Genomic DNA, 21635 nt, shown 5'->3' with positions numbered 1-21635 from the left:
CCGGCTCCCCGCTTCCGGAACGGCGGCGGATGTTGGGGTTTGAATTCTCTGTCAGTTAGCGCGGGCGGCTCGACGTCGGGACGGCCGCCGGAGAGCGTTGTTGGCGGGGCTGCCTTCGGGGTGAGTAACGCCTTAAGTGGGCTGAGGCTTTGCCCTGCTGCCTCTAGCCTCGGGGTTGGCTGAGCCTGGGGTAAGGAGGCGAGTGCCGCCTTACAGAAGGCGAGGAGAGCGGGCAGGGCGTTGGGCCTCCGAAGGGGCGGTTTAAACTGCCGCGGCAGGGGAGCCGCAGACCCCTGTTTCTCTGTGAGGGGAGCCGAGCAGGGGAGCGACGTGCAACAGCTTCCCAGCCCGTGCTTTGGGGAGCAAGCGGTGCCTGGCTCCCGCCGCTGGTCTAGGGGCAGGAGATAGCTGAATAACTAATCTAAGAGGAAATCTTCCCTCTCTTCCCATCACGCTTCTGTGAGGAAAACTAGCGGGAGGCGAGCAGCGTCCCAGGGAGACTCGCCCAGTGCGGCCGCGGGAGAAGAGGCGGGACGGGGGGTCGCTGGGTGGCTCTTCTCACAGAAACTGTCATGGCCGTTGTGCCTTTTAAACAGACGCCGGTCGGGTTTCGTGGTTGAACCCGTGTGAGGCTCGGACAGTAAGTGGCCACCTGAATCTTAATCAGTTGGCGTTCCTCGAAACGTGGCGGGAGTTCTCCTGCTCCCGCCCGGGTGGTGTTTGCTGAGGGATGGGTTTCTTTCAGGACACGGCGTCGTGTTATAAGTCGCGAGATGAACTGGAGACACTGTCATATGTAAATTCAGAACAGACAGCATGAACGAGTGGGATCAGGGAGAGTTCCTTTGTTCGTATGCTGGAGGAAACGTGTACTTGAAACCTTGCCTCTTGGGGTTGTGTTTTGTTTTTTCTTTTCCCATCCCTTATTTTAAAAACTCTTGAAAACACTGTATGTTCTGGAGCAGTAAAGAGCTACAGAACTTAACAAAACCTAAATATCCACTCTGAGGATTTATTTAGCCTACTTAGACATTTTATTTACACTTCGGTTTTTATAAACACTGGGTGATATCCTGTCTTGCAAATAGACTGGTACGGAATTGCTTTGTTCCTGTAGAAAGCCCCGTAGGACTTATGCGAGAGCAGCCATTGAGGCTCCATACATATCTTTTAACTTGCAAATTTGAACTCCGGGTTCATTTACCTGAAAGAGTTTGAGAAAAGGAGAAGGAATTTGGGGGGGCGAGGGTAGCGATTTTTTTTTCTATTTTGCTGGAGCCAGGGAAAGGTAGGAAGGTGCTTTTCCTGTTTCCAGCCACATATGTGCTTTCTCCACCTGGCAGGACTTTTTACAACACACTTGAGATGAAAATCTGGTCTTGTGTGGTTATATATACATTGTTTCTTTGTTGTATTCCCGTAGTGGATTCAGGACTGTGAAACTTACAGTGACCATTTTTGGGAAATCCCGAAGAGAAGGGAATGTGTGTGAGCTGCGTGAGTGCCTTTTGCTCCCTCTGTACCCGATTAAGTATATTTATTTTTTGTAATTTAGGAAGAGGGAAGTGTGTTTCTAGGAAAACTGGAACCAATTATTCCATCTGACTGTTGGTGCAGTGTGTGTTCTTAAGAGCCTCTTGACCTAATCTGGTTGTGGCATTGTTTATTTTTTATTTGTTTTCCTTTTAGACCGTGTTCTGGCAAAGGTCTTTTGTGTACAACTACTCCGGTTCTCTAACAAAGTGCAATGGTGTAGAGCAGTTGCCTTATGCCTGAGACTTCTGCCTCCCTTTTTGTTCTTTCTCAATACAACTCCTTTCCTAAAACTCCAGTAAAATGGCTCCAGTACTTTATTTGCAATAGTGTGGATTAGCCTGAGTTTTGTTCCTGAAGCCTGTACCTGGCAGTCATCTAAACTATAAATATCAAAACTCCGATAGCTCGGAGTACATCAGGCTTCTGGTTTGGACGTTGGATTTATTAGTGGCTGCCTCCCTGCTCACTTCAGCGTGTGTGAAGGAAGTTGTCCGCCTAGCTGTGAGGTCAAGCATGGATCTGCAGACAATCACCCGTGATTCTTGTCTTGCAAAACTTAATGTAATGCTTTCTTCAGCTTCCTAAGAGAAGGCAAGTCAAAGATCTACAGATATATTCCTAAAAGGGTTCTACTTTGCACTAGAGAAAGAATAATCATCTTCGTGCTGTGGTGAAGAAACATGTATTTTCTGCCACCCCCCCGCCCAAGGTGGGCTAGGATGCATGGTGTGGCACACAGTTAAGGTCAGCTCCTGGTATATCAATGTTAATGTATCTTGGGAATCTAATTTCTAGGGTCATGTGATGTTTGAAAGAAATGTGGGTTAGGTCAATGTTTCTGAAGTGGACAGTAATTTATTTAGAATGTAAAATACATAGTGCTAAATTATGTAAATTCCCTTGTATGCATATCCCTGTTTTGGATTCCTCACTTTTTTTTTTGTCTTAAGATTAGGATTTCTTTGACTGGGCCAGGATCCTGCATTTTCTCCAAACAATGGAGACTATCTTCATAGTTACATCACTATCCTACCCAGTTAATTTTTTCTTCCAAGTTCCTCATGTTAATACAATCTTTATCCGAGCAGGAGTCACTGCCACTTCCTTGGTTGTCATTGGATCATTATTTTTGACGTTTAAAATAACTACAGCTCTTAAGTCTATACATAACTAGCTGTTGCATTGGACTTTTTAATTTTCTCTTTCAAAAATAAAGTATCTTGCTTGATAGTTTGGGGAAATAGTTAAAAATTGCTACCTGTTTCATTGGTCTGGGAATATTTTTTCTGAACATTTGCATCCTGCTTTCTGAACCCCTATCTCTTACAATAAGTTGAATTATAATATTCTTTTGTACTTGATCCTGTTTTTACTTTACTGAGTTTGGGGTTTTTTCAATTTAAAACAAAATATAAAAGCAGTATATAATGGTCATTGTTAATGCACTAGATGTATTTAATACCTAATTTCTTTTTCATGACAGACAGAAGAACTCGGGATGAGTAAAACCAATAATTTTGACCTTCAAAGTCCACGTAAGTAAGGTTTTTATTAAGCAGTTACAGAAATCTTTAATCTGCATATATAATACCAATTATAACTTGCTTTATTTAGGCTCAAAGAACAGGTGGATTTTCAGTAATCAAATTATGTTGGAACCACTTGTCTCGAGGAAGAAAAAAGAAATAACTTGTAAACATAGTCTTTTCTGCAGATGTTTTAAGAAAATAAGCTTGGGAATTCAGCTGCCAAATCGCACACAGCTGTGTTTGAGATGTATCATTCAAGACTTTCTTAGGCTGAAGCAGTACCACTATTTTCGTCACTACTATGACTGTTCTTGATTTTCGAATATTGAAAATGTGTCTTATATATCTATTGAGAATTAAAGGGAAGATATTAAATGTCTGTGGAAGTATGTTAGTGGGCTAGGAATTGCAGAAATGGGAAAATCCTCAAGGTTTTAGTTGAGTCCAGTGTTGTCTCAAATACTTGAATGCTTTGAAACTAGCATATGTTTTAAAAAGCACTGGTAGGATATGACTTGATACAGTCAGGATACCATTCATATGCTTTTCACAAAGGTTATCACTTGGGTATACAAAGAAAGAGTTAAGTTGCTTCGTGGATTCTAATATGGTGATGTCTTTATGTACAATACTAAAAACAATTAGATGACATTTCACATGCATCTGGACGTTGTTGGCCATTTGATAGTTATCTTTGGGTGTTTTGGGAAGAAGATTTCAGTTGGGAGCACAATTGGCTTGTGAATTTAGCTTGGGTGATAGCCCTCCTGAATCAGCAGGCAGGTGGAACTGGTGAAGTATTTTCTTTTTAGGAACTAGAGAAGGAACAAATAGTACCCTCTTATGTATTTACTATGGAATTCAACATTAAGGAGAGAGAGGTATCTACTGTCCTTTATCCAGTAATGTACTTCAAGATGCATGTGATTAAAAGAGATGAAAGTTACTGCTCTACATCTGATCCCTAGTAATTCCAGTACATTCACTGGGATTATAAACATGATTCTGTATTTTAGTCTGTGTTCTCTGTGGACGGACAGATGACTGTCCTGAAAAGTATGGAGAAAAAAGGACCTATGTGGAATACAATCTCACTGTTCATTATTACTGTTTGGTAAGTACGTAGTATTGATCTTGGAGCTTGTCTGTTTTAACTGAAAAAAAAGAAAGTAAATGCAACAGGTGTTAAATGGTAATAACCTGTGCAAACAGTTGTTGTAACTGTTTTGTTGTTGTAAAGCTTGAACTGTCAGCTTTAACTTGCAGTCTTGAAGGCTTGTACTTGTCAGGTGCAGCAGATGAAATAAATAAATCCCAACAAGACTTTAGTCAAAGCTAAATTCTGTTCATGATCCATTTAAATGAATTAGTTAATTCTCCCAACCTCTCACATCAATGAAGGTACATGTTAAGAGAAAGGGAACAGATTGCACTTACATATTTGCTTCTATAAAAGAAGTGTAGTTTCAAAATTTGGAATGTGAAAATTCCACCTCTTGTGGAGAAAGTAGAGAAAAGTTGTCTCTTTTTTCTCATTTCTCATTAGTTCTTGTTTGGCTGTGAGTTATTCCCTGACATTACATAGGGCATTGTAACACTTAAGAAATAGTCCTACTTTTCAGTTTAGTAATATGTATCCTACTGATCATATACAGCTACAGTATCACTATTTAGTTATCACACTTGACATTTTCTAAGATTCATATTCTTAAAGTTATATTTAAACTACCTTTCAAACTCTTAAATTTTTGCAGGTTTTTAAAATTATATGACTACATAAAAAAAATTAGGGTTTTTTTGTTTGTTAATAAATACAGTTTGACATTTTTTCCCAAGTTTAATAAAACAGTCTCAAGAATATCAGGAACAATTTGGGGATTTTGTTTGTTTGCTCAACCAGTTCTTTAAAGATTGTGTTGATTGGAGATGGCTTAATCGGTTGGATATTGACTCCTTTAAAGACCAGGTAGAGTGGAGGTTTTCTGAACATACATAAAGACAGATTTTTTTTTTTCTTAAAAATTTTAAGCAGCTGGAAGGAAATTTAGGTCTGTTTGTGATAATTTTGTCTCATACATAATAAGGCCATATGAAATGATAGGAAAAAGTCCTTTCCTGATGGAGGAGAACAGCTAGGAAAGGGCACGCTTGCAACACTGAGCCTTAAGATTTATAAGATATTTTATTGTGATGAGCTTCCTGCAGTCATCTTTTAGGTTTTGGCCCCTGCTTCTTTTTAAAAACAAACAACCCCCCCTGATTTTACTTAAATATAGCGACTATTATATAAGAAAAGAGTTCTTCTAGAAAGAGGCCAGTTAGTGGTGCAGTTTCATTTTTCTTTGCCAAATGTCTCACATTTGGAAAAAAATATATTCTTAATTGGTTTTGGTATAAAATTTTACATTTATTCGACCAAAATACTGATAAAACTCTGTAGTTAGAAAATGGTGCTGTGTTGAAATTAAAAAATGAGAACTATGAAATGAGATTTTAAAGAATATAGGAGGCATCAAGTTGTGAAATTATTTCATTATCTGAAGTTTGTGATGTAACTGCCTTACTAAATAACTTTAATATAAAATTATCAGGCTCTTCTGACTTGCCTAGTTACTTGATTCTGTTTTTATTTAATTATACTCTAAAGTGAATTACTTTTCCTCTTAGGTTGCACTTCAGTACAGATACTTCCTACTGTGCTTCATTATCTACACAGCACAGTTGTCATTCACATTAACTGAACTAATTTAATTTTACTTCCTCCGAAGATTTATATGCTGAAAGTAATTGTTTGACAATTATCTGAATAGTCCATATGCTTCAAAAAGGAAGGTAAAATACACCATCTTGGGCTCTACAGTATTACATAAGACTTTGATGTTATGAAATATTTATTTTCATGTTACTGGTTACTATTTCCTATTGTGTCATATCAGAAAAATACATAGATGTTTTGGATCAGTTTGTTAATCATTAAAATGTTTGCACACAAGCTTTGTTAGGCTAAACTTCTCTTACTTGACAAATGTAGTGTAGGTAATTTTAAATCTTTAGGTAGGTGAATGTTTTAAAATACTTCATTTGTTTTCATAGTTGATGTCAAGTGGCATTTGGCAGAGAGGGGAAGAAGATGAAGGTGTGGATGGATTCTTAATCACGGATATTAGAAAAGAAGTAAATAGAGCTGCAAAACTGGTAAGAATGAAGTCTGGTATTTACAAGGAAAAAAAAGTAAATTTTAAGTGCACTTAGTATGACCTGTGGGATTTGTTTTGTTTTCTTTTCTTTCTCCAACGGACAGTGTGCTGAGCCCATTCAAGCATCTGAATTTTAGATTTAAGTAACAAGTATGTTGGGTTTGTGGAAGCCACAAGGGACAATAAAAACTGCAGAAGTTTGCTAATATTTTTATTTCTTGGGTATGTTGCAGATAAATGAATAAGAGCAAATTACACATGCATAATACCTCATGACACTATGCTGAGCCTCAAGCTGACATATAATTTTCTAGATGCGACTAAACTATAGGTACTGGTAAAATAACTTGTATTTTGACTTACATGTCACAAGTCAACATGCATATAAAACAATACATAATCAAAGTCTGTGGAATAACTATACATCTTTACTCTTTGAAATAGAGCTAAAACACAATAGTCTTGTCACAGTTACAATCTATTGGCCAATATTCTTTCTTACATATTTCATAATTTTTCTATTGGTTTAATTCCTGTAATTTTACTTGGACTTTAGATGTTAATATTCTGTTATCTCTAAAACAAATTATTCCTAGAAATGTAATATCTGTAAGAAAAAAGGTGCTTCAATTGGATGTGTAGCTCCCAAATGCAAACGAAGTTACCATTTTCCTTGTGGCATACAAAAGGAATGTATTTTCCAGTTCATGGAAGACTTCAGGTAAGTTCTGGGGTTTTGTTGCTTTTTCATTTACAATTCATTATATTTATACAGGACATGATTTGGTTTTTCATGGGTTGTCATTGGATAGGCTGTTAATTTTAAATGACGTCTGGGTTATCTAAGAAAAAATATCTGATTTGTGGAAAATATGAAGGTCAAGCAGTTATTTTACATACCTAGTACCTATAAACTAAATTCTTAACACTTTTAAAGGTATAATTTAATGCTTCTACAAGTAGTTAAATTGTTTATAATATTGAGCATTAAATCCTAAATTCTGAAATAAACTGCAGAATGGTTGGTTTTGGTTTTTTGTTTGTCTACCTCCTGTGCCTTTTTTGAAATGGCAATGGTTTGGCTACCTAACTCTCTCACCAGTCAAAACACGCTGTATGCCATTCCGTCATGTTTCAAAGCACAAGACTTCCAGATGTGCTTATTAGAGATGGACTGCAGGAGAAATGGGTTTAATACAAAATGTCTAAAAAATGTTTTATTTTCTTTTACTATCATCTATCCAGCATCTCGGCTGTAGTCAAAATACTCTTTGAGTGCCTTTGACAACAGCTTTATTCTGCCTACTCTAAGCTGAGTTTGCAGGGTGGCTGGGTTGAAGTCTGGCAGGCGCTTTAACTTCTTAAATAAGTGACGCATATTAAGTGAAGCACATGTAAAAATAATGCATTTTCAGAAAGGTTTCTTAAAGACAGCCAAGAAATGCAGCTCTAGATTTCTTTGAAAATGTGCTAAATTTACAAAATTTAGCACGCTACCTGGACTCTGCAGAATCAATATGCAAACTCAAAATTGCTCCTTTAATGTCATAGTAACATTGAAATACAGGAAGAACTTAAGGTTCTGAGGACAGGAAATGCATTATTTTGACCAAAAGAAGTTTTGAGAGAAAGGGGGTATACGATCTCTGTAATTTACAGAGCATCAGTTGACAGCATGCTTCTTCCTTACTATTGTTCTATTGACTTGCTCTGTTAGATACATAATTTGTTTATGTGTGTGTTGTGGTTTAACCCTGATAGGCAGCAAAGCACCACACAGCCCCTTGCTCACTGCTACCAGGGGGATGGGGAGAGAATCAGAAGGGTAACAATGAGAAAACTCATGGGTTCAAATAAAGACAGTTTAATAGGTATAGCAGCAGCTGCACGTGCAAGCAAAGAAAAATAAGGAATTCATTTACTTCTTCCCCTCAGCAGGCAGATGTTCAGCTATTTCCAGGAAAGCAGGGCTTTATCATGTGTAACAGTTACTTGGGAAGACAAATGCCATAACTCTGAACATCTCCCCTTCCTCCTTCTTTTTCCGCCAGTTTTATTATTGTCCTGGCTGTGTCCCCGCCCTGCTTCTTGTGCACCCCCAGCCTACTCGCTGGTGGGGCAGTGTGAGAAACAGAAAAGGCCTTGGTGCTGTATAAGCACTGCTCAGCAGTAACTAAAACATCTTTGTGTTATCAACACTGTTTTCGTCACAAGTCCAAAACACAGCACCATACAAGCTACTGTGAAGAAAACTAACTCTATCCTAGCCAAAACCAGTATGTGTCTGCCTTTTTAGCTTGTTGCACAGCATTTGTTCATGAAAAAAAGATGTAATAGGGAATTAATTTTGCTGTCTTCAAATTTTATGAGGAAGGTTCTTAAAATGTTGTTTTGATAAGGGAATCTTAAATTATTATTTTTAGATCTTACTGTTGGGAACATAAACCAGTCCAAAAGTTTCCAGATAAAGAATGTAGAGGAACTTCACAGTGTACAATATGCCTGGATTTGGTTGAACAGCTTCCAATGTACACTGTATTGAAAAGTCCTTGCTGTAAAAACGCTTGGTTTCATCGCGAATGCTTGCAGGTAACACAGGCTCTCCCTTTCTTTTCTCTTTGCATCCACAGAGATCACATTTCTGTTATGTTTTAAAAATAATGGAACAGTTGCTTAAAATTGTGTAAAATTGCTTAGGGTTAATGTAGGCAGTAGGTATGGAAATATAGTAGGTTTGATGGACAGTGCTAAAACTGTGGTTTGGAGACTAGTCTTACAAGAAGGATTTTTTTTACACTATTAATTTGCACGCGACACCCCCCCGCCATGTTTCTGCATGCATGATACACTTCATGCCTTTAATTATTTTCAGGAACTGAAGTCTAACCTAGGTAGTTGCCTTACCACGAGTTACTATGTGCAGAATCTAAATGCTAAAAATGTCATTTATCCATCATCAGTTCTCTTTGCCTAAGTCCAGAGCTGGAAAAAGTTATAAGGTTCTTTTTGTAAACTTGTTCTACATCTGGAGAGGTTGACTGAAAAAGATTGTGCTTTTGTTATGACCCTGAGTCTAGCATGTGAGCACTTGTCCTTTAAAGGAAGAGAAAATGCTTGCCATTTGCTCTAATGTCAAGTGACATCATGATTGATGTCAACTTTAACATCCATGTCAGGACATTATCCATGAATGTAATGGTTATAGATATTAAGGCATTATTTATTGGCATCCTTGGGATGATAGTAATTCAATAATTGGTTTGGTTTTTTGTTGTGTTTTCTTTTTCTTGACACAGTATCAAGCTTTGAGTGCTGGGATATTTTTCTTTAGGTGCACAGTATGTAATAACAAGGACAAATTTCAGAAAGAAATGTTGAGAATGGGCATACACATTCCAGAAAAGTAAGTAATTTTGTAAATAATTGCTTTTCTATAAAACTTTGATGGAGTGTTAAAACCATTTTTTATTTGTTCTATAGAACTGCATCTATTAATATGTGAAACCTCAGTTCTACCTTCAATGGTAGAATTGTTTGGTAAGGAGTAGCCTGTTTCCTTTTAGTTATGCATAAAAACTGTCAAAGGCCAAATTAGTCATCTCAAACATAAAGCAGGAAGCTCTGAAAAGTCATTTTTAATGCCATGATTCAGCCAGGGACCTATTTAAAAGATCAAAACACTTCATAAATCCAGTAATTTTGCATTAACATAGACATTGCTGAGAAATATATTTTCTGTGTCCAGTTTTTAATTTTAAATTTTCTGAATTTCTGTCCAGACAGTATTATAATTGACTGATTACTCAGCCATACAGCTTCCATCTTCTCCCACGGGATTGCTACGGATATGTTATAACAACTGCTTCTAAAATTCTGAGCTGTTTTTCACATAAGTTTCCACCATTTGATGAGGCTCAAAATAAGACAGAAAGTGATCAGAATGATGTTTCTTTGTTAGAAGTATTATTCTTTAATAACTATTAGGCTCTTCAGCCATTAATTCCCTCTGGAGAAAGAAGCTCAAGATTTTAGAGAGGAAGAAGAGTCGAAATACTTGATGAACTTTGCTGTAGTGGCCTGGCAAATTCTGAGTTACTTTTCATGAGACCATTTTCAGTAGTAACTTGAGTAGACTGTTAAAATAAGTATCCATGTCTGCTGTGAGAGAGAAAGCGCAATAATAAGAAACAGAGCAAACATGCACTGAGGTCATGTGAAAAATAATAAATACTTTAATCAAAGTAACTGTACGCAAGAAAAAGTCTGCGTATTTTATAGTATGAATTTTGTTCCTAGACTTTTCTTCCCCCTCTCAGTTGTCTAGCTGTTGCCTTGAATATTACATGATTGAAATATCTTCATGTGGTTATTACACACATCTTTTCCAAAAACAGAGTAACCCATTTAAACAATTGGAAATACTGTTGTAATAACAGATCTTCTGCCTTATTTATAGGGATGCATCTTGGGAACTTGAAGAGAATGCATATCAAGACCTACTGCAATGTTATCAACACTGTGACATTAAAAGATGTCTCTGCAAGAAAGGAAGAGACTATAATGAACCTGATAGGTATGACGCTTTTGCAGGAAGGTATAATGTAGGATGGAATAGTTCTTTGGGGTTTTTGGGGGTTTTTTTTGTTTGGGTTTTTTTTTTAATTTATTTAAATGCTTTAATATTTTTCAGCATCAGCTTTTAATGTCAAGCCAAGACACTGTGTCCAGATAAAATGTTTGTTTTACTCCCTATTATCATAATATTTCAATACTAATTTTCTCTCATTTAATCAGATTATAAAAGCCAAGAAAACGAAACCAAACTATTATCAGTTATCTTGTCCTTGTTCTCATTTGATATAGAGCTGAAGTAGAATTTCCACATCCACATAACATTTAGAATAACGTGCTTAAATTCATGTTGTGTATCTTTCATTCAAAGCTTAATTCAACAATTTAATGATTGTTAGAATACTTACTACCTTTACAAGAAATTCATTAAAGTACTAGACTTAGCTGAAAATTAACTAGCTGTGTAAAATCAATCTACCAGCAATCTATCCCTCTGCATGCAAATGGCTTCTAGAATATTGCTGATAGCTTAATGAGAGGTTTGAGTAATCATGTAGAAGGCTTTATTCTGCTCTACCACTTGCTTAATTTTTGATTAACAAGTTCATTTTCTGCATTCTTTCTTGGTTTTATTTGTATGCTTCTGAAACATATTGGCATGAGTATACTCAAAGCTGTCAGAGCCTCTACTTTGAAGACTTGTTTCTGTAGTACTGTGGTAGCTTACTCCCTATAGACATTAACTTTGCTTTGTGCAGATTTGACCAAGTGTTGGTTCATTCATGGTATGTGTGCACCTCAGGATTTAATTTGCTTTTAAGAGTTGTATCTTAGGCTTCCAATATTTTAACTAATATCAGTCACATTGTTCCATTGTATGTTTAAGCAAAATTGAAGAAATCTAGGCAAAAACCTAATAGATACTTAAGACTCTTCATTAATGATAGTATTTATATTCAGAATGTGTAAGAATAATCAGATATGCTCCTTTAAAAATGTACCATTTGGAAAAGCTGAATAGTGGATACCCATAAAATACAGAGGATGTTGCTGGCTAGCAATATGAGAAAGTATTGGCTGCAAGCTATTGACTTCAAGGCAGGGGAGCGCACTAACTCATAGCCTCTTTTAATATAAGCTGCTGGAACATGGATAACCTTTTTTTTTTTTCTTGTTGCAGCTAGGAATTGTGAGTATATCTTGTCTGAAGAAAGTTCCCCTTGATTATATACAGTCCTACCAGACTGATAAAATTATGCTTTGTTAGTTTGGTGTCTGGATTACTGTCACTTACTGTTGAATATTCTTTGTTTTAACTAGCGTCATTCTTCTGTCTAATTCTAAATACGTAAGTTTTTAATTTTAGTAAATGGGAAATAAAGCGTTGTCAGTGTTGTGGTTCCCGTGGAACTCATTTGGCCTGTTCATCTATGACGTCATGGGAGCAAAACTGGGAGTGCATGGAATGCAGAAGTATATTTGCAAAATCAGGTAAAGTTATGGATGTAACAGTGACTTCTTAAAATGTATTTTACAGCTAGCAAATTCACTACATTAATATAATTTACTCATACAGGGAAATATAGCAAACAGAAAAAGCGTTCTTTGGCTACCTCTGAAAAGACAGATGGGACAACTTGTTTGCTGGAAGAGCCATCTCCAAAGTGCCCTCGGCAGTCACCTGGATCTCAACGCAATTTTCTTCTCCAGTGTGTAATTTTCTGTTTTCAAGCAGAAACTGATTATAACATAAAATAGTATTTAAACATGAAGAGGTGATGTCTTACTCTGTAGGAGAAACTTCTTACACTAAATTGCAAATTGAATAAAATCAGAGTAAAGTTTAGCAATTGAAGTTTCCTGAGTAAGCCGTGAACTCTGTAAATTTGCTATAGTTATTTGCATTTGGTGGCATGTAAACCAGCTTTTAGTTTGATAAAATTAGATCCTTGTAAAAGGAATCTTAACAATTTAGAGGTAACTTCAAATGTACAAATGGCAAAACTGAAAGCTAAGGTTGCTTGTCAGTATTTTTTCTATGTTAATAGTGTGCTAGAAATCTAGCTTGCAGAGATGTTTATATAAATAATGTTTTCCTCTGCTGTAATAAAAACTTTTCAAGTCTGTAGAAACTAATATTTTTAGATTTAACCTATTCTATCAGTCAGGACTTCCATCTCATGTATGGGATGCAACTAAAAACGGATCCTAAAACCACCACATAAGATACTGAATTACTATTTTTACAATTGTAGTTGAGGCACTGATGGACTTCATGTAAATCAACATATAAATAAGATTCAGTACTGAAATAGGGGGGAATTATATTGCTACCTTCAAATAAGAAGTGTTTATGTATTCTTCAACTGTATCTCTTCTTAAAATACTGTTTTGGCTTATAGATCACCAAAGATAATGTGCCAGAACAACTTGTCACCCTGCTCACACCTAGACCTTCCAGCATCGAACAGAGTGGCGATGTCCTTATCTCCACTGATGTCAAACAGAAACTGGTCCCTGAGGAAAAAGTATTTTCTTCTATTTTTCTTACATCGAAGAGTAATCTAGCACATGGCTTTATACCATATTTCCTGCAGAACATGGTGTGTGTGTATATATATATATAAAATCACAGAATCACTAAGGTTGGAAAAGACCTGTAAGATCATCAAGTCCAACCATCAACCAAAAAACACCACCATGCCCATTAAACCATGTCCCACAATGCCTCGTCCACACGTTCCTTGAACACCTCCAGGGAGGGTGACTCCACCACTTCCCTGGGCAGTTTATTCCAGTGTGTCACCACTCTCTCAGTAAAGAAATTTTTCCTAATATCCAGCCTGAACCTCCCCTGGTGTAACTTGCGGCCATTTCCTCTTGTCCTGTCACTCTTCACTTGGGAGAAGTGACTATATAGTGGCTATATATATTTGTGTGTGTATATATAGTCACTGGAAAAATGGAATGAGTATGCTGAAGAGCTGAAGTCGTAACTTGATAAAGGTTTCTGCTGTTTCTAAATGCTAGAGGGCAGGTGAAGAGAAAAGAATGATACGTATTGAAAATTTTTAGCTTAGGTAGTGAGGGGATCAAAACCCAGAAACGCATATTTGTCCTTATCAAATCATGGCTAGCCATTCTTTAGAAAAGGGGGAATAAAAAGAATCCTAATTACTTCCTTCAAATTAGACATGTTCTGAATTTTTGATGGTTTTGCATTTGTACCATAAGAATAGCTCATGACTATGCTAAAATCAGTGGTAAAATACCATGTTTTAATATAGAATATTCAGTTTAAGGATATAAAATTATTTGTCTTGTTGCGAGTACTTAATTTATGAATTCTACCTGTAATATGTGTTAAAAACTCTGAGGGAATAGTTACTTGTAGGTAGGTAGGGTATTTGAAATAGTTTTGGTTGCATGTTAGAAAACAAAGAAGGGGTCTTATTTAGAGTAGTGTCTTTTTTTAAATGAGAACTGTAACATTTCTCCCTCTTCAAATGTATTTTTTATTATAGTGTCAAAGATTAAATATTAGTGAATAGTTGACAGTGTATTCTAATTTGGTTGCAAAACATCTCTAACACAAGCATGGTAAGCTCTTTGTTTTCTCACTTGTTTCACATTGTTCAAATGTAGAATGACAGTGTGAGAATTGTTTGGCACTATGGTGTAATTGAATTAAGAAAATAACTATTCATTTTATAGCAAAGTAATTATTTCTACCTCCTTTTTCCTAGTTCTTAGAGATACTTTAAAATTTGCCACTACAAAGTTAAAATTTGAAGAATATACACCAAATATTTTAGTGATACAATTTAGGCAATACCTAAATGTACCAAAGTGTTTAAAGAGGTGTTTTTCTTAATAGGTTTTACGATGTCTCCTGTATAACTGTTGCTAATTATGAATCATAGATTTCATCTGAAAATACATGCAATTTTCTTGTAGGCATTTAAGAGAGCAAAGAAGGGAAGTTTCTGATATACTGAAGGAGTTAAAGCTACAAGTTAATACAAAAACTACAAGGCTTAACATCAATACAGAAAATATCTGGAATAGTGCTTTAAAAGGATTTAGGCAGCGCAACTTCAGTCCTACAAACACCATTGAAATAAAGTTCACAAACTGCAAAAATAGATCAAAGACAGATACTTCCGCTGCATCAAAACACCGTTTCTTCCAATTATTAATGCTTCACCTTCAGAATTCATCATTGTTTGAGGGCTCTTCTGCAAAGAACTTGTCCCTTGATTTTCAAGGTAATTAAATACTCTGTTCAAAAATACATTAAGAACTATGTAACTTGAAAGGTTTTTAAATCTTCAGCCAGTATGATTGTCAGTTCACAATTATAGTCCTGACGGATAGAAATTTTCTTTAATTTTTTCTGCTTTTCAATTCTAAAGGGGGGTGGGGTGTGGATTGTAATAACAAGAAAAATTAGGTTTAGTTGGAAAAGTTGATGACAACCGAGAAAAAATACAGCATATAATTAGACTTGGAACTTTTTAATTAATGTATTTGTTCTCTACAAGTGAATTTCTTTCTTCCTGACTCGCTTTCTGTTACTTGTTTTCCTTTCCTCACATTTCTAGAACATTATCTCTGATAGCATGCTCCCTAAAGACCCAAAGTTAGCTTCTTTGAGTTCTTATGCTTCAGAATTAAGTGTGCATTTGGTATAACGTGGAAGAGGAAGTCACATCTCCTCCCAAACCTTGATAGTGGCTCAAGAGTTGGAGTAACAGAATGTGGTACTCCTGTATACAAAATACCGGTCTTATTGTTTCAACCAGCAGGAGATGGTAAACCTCATTTGTTGCATCTCCTAAAGAAAGAAGGAATTGCATTATGACATTTTCTATTAAAAATTGAGGATCACAAATTATTTTTATGCATATATAGTAAATATATATATATTGTTTTCATTTGCAGCTGTAAAAGAGAATCTTTATTTTGAAGCTGGTAAAATGATTGCAGTTTCTCTGGTTCACGGTGGCCCATCTCCTGGTTTCTTTTCCAAAACACTGTACAATTGTCTTGTCTATGGTCCAGAGAATGTGAAGCCAGCTTTGGAAGATGTTGCTGATGTTGATGTAGCACAAACAATAAAAATGGTAAATAAAACTAAACTTATTGGCAAATTCTTGTTCAAGACTATATTTGGAGATAAAGAAAGGCTTACTGAATATAACTTTAGTGCAAATTAAAAAGCTTATTTTTATATATACAGATACATGCATGTAGTAAACAAATTCCTAACTTCTATCTTCCAATACAGATAAAATATGCAAATAGTCTGGCCAGCCTACAGTCTACAATACACGACTGTTATGAATTCCTTGCTGCTGCTGGATGTTTAAGACCTGTAACAGCTTTGTGTGATAAGAATATGCTGGTGGATGACATATTGATCCATCATGTAATCAAGAGAATTATTTCACCCTTAGAAAGGTTTGTTTTGTTTGAGTTTTCAAAATTCCTGTGGTTTTTTCCTCACTGAAATACTAAATAATATGTTGCTAAAACTGACTTTCAAATGTTCTTATTTATTCTCCATTTAAACCAATGAAATGTACTGTAATTTTCAGTGGATTAAGTAGCAACTGTTAACTAGTTAGTTAAACTGAAAGACTGGAATTATTTTTCTACATATCTGCTCCGTTCCACTTCTCCTTGGTCACATTCCTTTTTCAACCTTATGAAGAGGGCAGATTCACAGTTGTAAACTATAGCATGACAAAATTTCTAGCTTATGTTAATTTTAAATTCAGAATTGCTCGAATTTAGAATCTTTACATTTCAGAAGTGTTGAACATATGTTTAGAACCTGAGTTTTCCAGAGTTCTAATTAGGCAGTTTGTGTGTGCCATTAGGAGGGCGATAATGTGCACAAGTGTAAGTTGGCCTACATAGAATGTAAGCATTGCATTGGTGTTTCCATGAAGCAGTGATGACTTCAAATAGCTGGGAAAGTTGCAGCCGTTGACTATTTCTTGATTGGTCTCTGACCTTACTTCCAATTTGCATTCTTCATCTGTTCAGTAAAAAGGCATTGGATGCTAATTTTTGCAACTAGTATAGTTGGATTTATACTTAACACATTTATGCTGTTATAGTTGACAAATTTGAATCAACTGAATCTCCAAGAGTTATAAAAACTAATTTTGAATGTGAGGATTTTTTTAACAAAGTTGAGAGTAATTAGTGTCTCAGTCAAAGTCCTCTGTGACATAGTTGACCAATATATATCATATTTTAAAAGTAGTTAAAAAGTAAAAGGTAATAAGTAGCCTGTTTGTTTATGGGAAAAAGTTTGTTTATGCGAAAAGGTTTTGTGTATTTTTGGACATGGGCTTAAAATGTGCAAAAGTGAGTAGAGTAAGAATTTGCTTGTCAATATCAAGGACTGAGAGTAAGTGAAGAGTTAATCACTTAGCTGTTAATGTTCTACACCACTGATTGTACACTTTCAACATGTTTATTCTGAATTTTACTAATTCAGCCTATCAATATCTAAGAAATGATGAGTAAACAACTTAAGTAAAATTTTAATTCTGATTTAACATGGTGGTTAAATTGTAAAGCCAGTTGCTTGAAATGTCTTTATCCAGTGTACAGTAACTAGTGACATTTTTTCAACCTTCAGAGCTGTTTTTTTAAAAAAGATAATTTAGTTAAATCACAGCATCAGATTGGTGTGTAGGTTGGAAGGGACTTCTGGAAGTTATCTGGTGTACCACCCCCTGCTCAAGCTAGGCAACCTAGAAGTAGTTGCCCAGGACCGTGTCCAGACAGCTTTTGAATATCTCCATGGATAGAGACTCTACAACCTCTCTGGGCAACCTGTGCCAGTGCTTGGTCACCCTCACAGTAAAAATGTGTTCCCTGATGTTCAGATGGTACCTCCTGTGTTTCAGTTGGTGCCTACTGCCTCTGGTCCTGTTACTGCACACTGCTGAAAAGAGCCTGGCTCTGATTTCTTTGCATACTCCCTTCAGATACTTCTACACATTGAGATTCCACCTGAGTCTTCTCTTCTCCAGGCTGAACAGTCCCAGCTATTTCAGCCTTTCCTCATAGAGTTACGCTCCAGTCCTTGAATCATCCTAGTGGCCCTCTGCTGGGCTCTCTCCAGTATGTCCGTATCTCTCTGGTACTGGGGAACCCAGAACTGGACACAGCGCTCCAAGTGTGGCTTTACCAGTGCTGAGCAGAGGGAAAGGATCACCTCTCTTGACCTGCTGGCACCACAATTCCTAATGCAACCCAGGATACTGTTATCTGCATTTGCCACAGGGAGAAATAATAACATGTAAACACATGCAGATGGCAGAAGCCAAGTGAAGGTTGTCTTTTAAGATGCCTCATTTTGCCTAGGGACAAGGAATTTAAACTGTGTTTTGTAAAGGGATATTTGTAAGAAAGAAATTCAGTATGTTCTTACATAATTTAAAGTAAACCATGCTCATACACTCAAGTATCAGGAAATAAAGATAGTTTCTGCATATCACTGCTGTTTCTTTCATCTGCCTAAAAAGCTCCACAGAAACACTTAAATTGTTAAAATGAAAATTAAACACATTTTCCAAGATTAAAATAAAATGGGACTACTATGCACACCTCATTGACAAGACTTGGAGACTGCAGATGGGGAAACTTTATGTCCAGTCTTACAGCTTTATAAAATGCGGAGCACAATTAGTTACCTACCGGCTTTCTGATGCATGCTTCCTCTTCTTTTCCCCACCCCCCTCCTAGTTTTAGGCAAGGTTTGAAAACTCTTGGTGTGCTAGAGAAAATGCAAATGCATCCGGATGTGTTCTGTAGTATATTGTGCCACAAACCTGAAAGACTTTCAGCAGAAACTATTTGCGATCTCTTTACAATCCATTCCTCATCAGATGTAAATGAAGTTGAAGGTGCTGATTTTTGGATGGGTTATTTGCAAGAGGTGGAAAGTAAGTAATTTTTTTCTTTTCCCCCTTCCCTGTTCAGGGTATTTAGCCACTGGTATACATACAAGGTTGTTTTTTAGAGTTCAGTGGGGTAAATAAATGAAGGTTTTGAAGTCACTGTCAGTTCCTAATTGTTCCTTCCCTGTCTTTCTTACTAATTATAATTTCTGAAACTGTTGCCCAATTATAATCAAACTTGAGAGGTAAATATCTGAAAGATTGGTACTAGAACATCTGTAAGTTTTGGTTGTGTTTTTTAAAAAAAAAAAACAAAACAAAACACAAAACAAACCACCTGAGTGGTACAGAAAAATTCTTTAATCCCTTCTTTTCAGCTTTGCTGTGAACTTAATTGGTAGTGTGTGTCTCAAAGATAGAAAACAGGGGTGTCTTCTTGCAGAAGAGTTTTTTTTCTATTCACTTAAGACTTTTCAGAACTAACCTAAGTGCGTTTTTCTTGCTAAAATTTTTCTTATTTGGCCATGTAACTGCATATTCATTCAGCATACTCATCTGGGGTTTCCTGATTTCAGGGTTTTTTCCCCTCTAACACTTAACATGCAGGATAATGGTTTATGGGTAATAGGCAATAAATGATACAACCTAATCCTATTTTTCAGGTGGTGAGTCTGTAGTGACATTGGAGGATATTCTGCTCTTCGTAACAGGCTCTTTTTCTATACCGCCCATCGGTTTTGATCCTGAACCTACTATTAAATTTTTGCATATAAGGTATCCTGTTGGAAACAGGCTCCTTAATTGCTTAGAGCTCCCTATAACAAAGACATATGAGCAGTTTAAAAATAAAATGGAGTTCACCATCAGAAACACACTAAGAGTTGAAAGAGAATAAATATTTTTGCTACTAATGTGGATGTTGGAAGCTTCAATTTTCTGCAGGAACGTCTGCTTGCAAATTGCTACTGTATTTTTGGACAGCATGCTCTCAGCCTTTTCCTCCTCTTTCCCCCAAAGATATGCTAAAAGTAGTAATCTTGTAAGATGGAAAACAATTTTCAAATGAAAATACACTTTGTGTTGAATCATCTTCCTGTTTGAAGTTGGCTTTAAGAGTCAGCAGTCTCTTGCAGAAGTACTTTGAAGGTCTACTTTTGCTGTAGACGTGTATGAAATGTTACCAAACTCTGTAACATTCTAGCTATTTCCCACAGGTAAGTATGTTGATAGTATTACATACTTCAGTAACTTATTTATCAAAGTCAAATCAGGTACATCTTGAAGATAACTGCTGTAGAGCTTTGTCTCAAGTAAAACTGTGATGCAGTTCTGCAGTTGTTCCATGTGTATATTTTTTTTCAGTAACTTTTTATATTGATGATTCATTTACGTTTTGATGATTCATACAAACCTAGGAAAGTTAAGAAACGTTTTAAGGTCATTGTGTTTAGTGCATTAAAACATAATTAAGGTCTGGAGAAAACCTAGGCAAAATAATAAGGTGCAAGAACAAAATCTGGTTGAACTTGAGTTTCTGTTGTTAAACAAAATCTTTGACATTTGCACATGTTTTTGCATTCTACTGTTATACATTAGTCTTTAGTTATACATGTAGCCAAAATAGTAAGAACTAGAAGTAAATCTTGAATATGCAACAATAAGTGGTCTTTCAAAATGAAATATAAGAGTTGGTGTGAATATTGTTATGAAAGTGTAAGAATTTGTTGCTCATTGGAACATGTTACTTTGTCTTCCATGGAAGTCAGTATTTTCATAGGAATACGCACTAAAGCTATTTGTTAAATTAAAGGCAGTCTACCATCAAGCTTGTCAGTGCCTGACACTTCTAGTTTTTAGTCTGATCTCTTCCTGTTCTATTGTAGGTGCATTCTGAGCAACTTCAAGTGTATAAAATAGATTTCAGTACTGCAGTATTTGTATAAATATCATTAAGCCATAAAAGATAAGTAGTGGTAACATGGTAACACTTTAATGTTGCTAATACTAAAACTACAAAACTAAAAGAACATTTAAGTACATTTTTTTAACATGTACGCAGATATATCTTAATAAATTACTATTTCCCCCCGTCAGTTTGACAACCTATACTAGTCCGAAACACAGATTGTGCTATAGATGTATATAGATATATATCTCTCTGTATATATCTATATATATATCCCCATTCTTGAAAATACTGACAAGTCATCATATACTTTTTTTATTAATATAGGTTGGTTTTAATTGAAAATACAAACAGGATTGCTTTACTGTTGAACGCCTTGGCAAGAAAGTACACAGTAAATTATAAATGCTTCTAAAAAAAAAAAATCCAAACTAATCTGGTTTCGGATTCTGATTTATGGTTCATTGCAAGTATTCCTCTAATTAACAAATTGTATTACTAAATGCTATTTACATAGCAGTGTACTGCAACTCAAGAACTGTGGAAGTGGGAGTCAAGACTCACGAAATCTGAGACCATGCAATAAAAGGTTAAAGACGGAGGCAGGAAGGTGTTTAAATTACACAGTTCATTTAACATGTGGATATTTTGAAATCTTTCTTAAACTGCTACAGCTTATCTGTCTTTCCTGATCTTTGGAGAGATGCCAATCTTTTTTTATACAGACCTATTTCAGTTGCTGGGTAACAAAAGTGTGTGTGGCACACTTTTTTATTTCAGAGTTTTTAAATGAATTATTGCAAGACTTTGATCAGACATTGCTCACTACCTCCAAATAGGTAAAACAATCTAATCGCATCAAAGTGCTGTCATTAGACATTTAAGAAACTTGAAATTAAGGCTGGGCTGGTGGTGTTTTTCTGGTTTTGAGCCAAAAGCATATTAAAGTCCCCTTTTAAAATAAATGTAT

At 36.0% G+C, this 21635-nt stretch overlaps 1 protein-coding gene across 1 annotated transcript; it reads left to right on the top strand.

Moving 5' to 3' along the window:
* The first annotated feature begins 103 nt into the window (after nucleotides 1-103).
* Nucleotides 104-19690, top strand: G2E3 (G2/M-phase specific E3 ubiquitin protein ligase). The gene is made up of 15 exons (XM_059819701.1): nucleotides 104-120; nucleotides 3020-3071; nucleotides 4082-4179; nucleotides 6159-6260; nucleotides 6859-6983; nucleotides 8686-8851; nucleotides 9559-9665; nucleotides 10719-10835; nucleotides 12201-12325; nucleotides 12411-12543; nucleotides 14792-15102; nucleotides 15779-15960; nucleotides 16125-16297; nucleotides 18605-18804; nucleotides 19422-19690. Exons 2-15 carry the CDS (start codon nucleotides 3035-3037, stop codon nucleotides 19652-19654), a joined length of 2109 nt encoding a protein of 702 aa, XP_059675684.1. The 5' UTR covers nucleotides 104-120; nucleotides 3020-3034; the 3' UTR covers nucleotides 19655-19690.
* Nucleotides 19691-21635: the final 1945 nt, after the last annotated feature.

This window comes from Gavia stellata, chromosome 7 (genome assembly GCF_030936135.1).
Source record: "Gavia stellata isolate bGavSte3 chromosome 7, bGavSte3.hap2, whole genome shotgun sequence".
In the NCBI taxonomy this organism is placed as follows: domain Eukaryota; kingdom Metazoa; phylum Chordata; class Aves; order Gaviiformes; family Gaviidae; genus Gavia; species Gavia stellata.
Note: the sequence above shows the minus strand (reverse complement) of the source record. Positions and strands in the feature narration are given on the sequence as shown.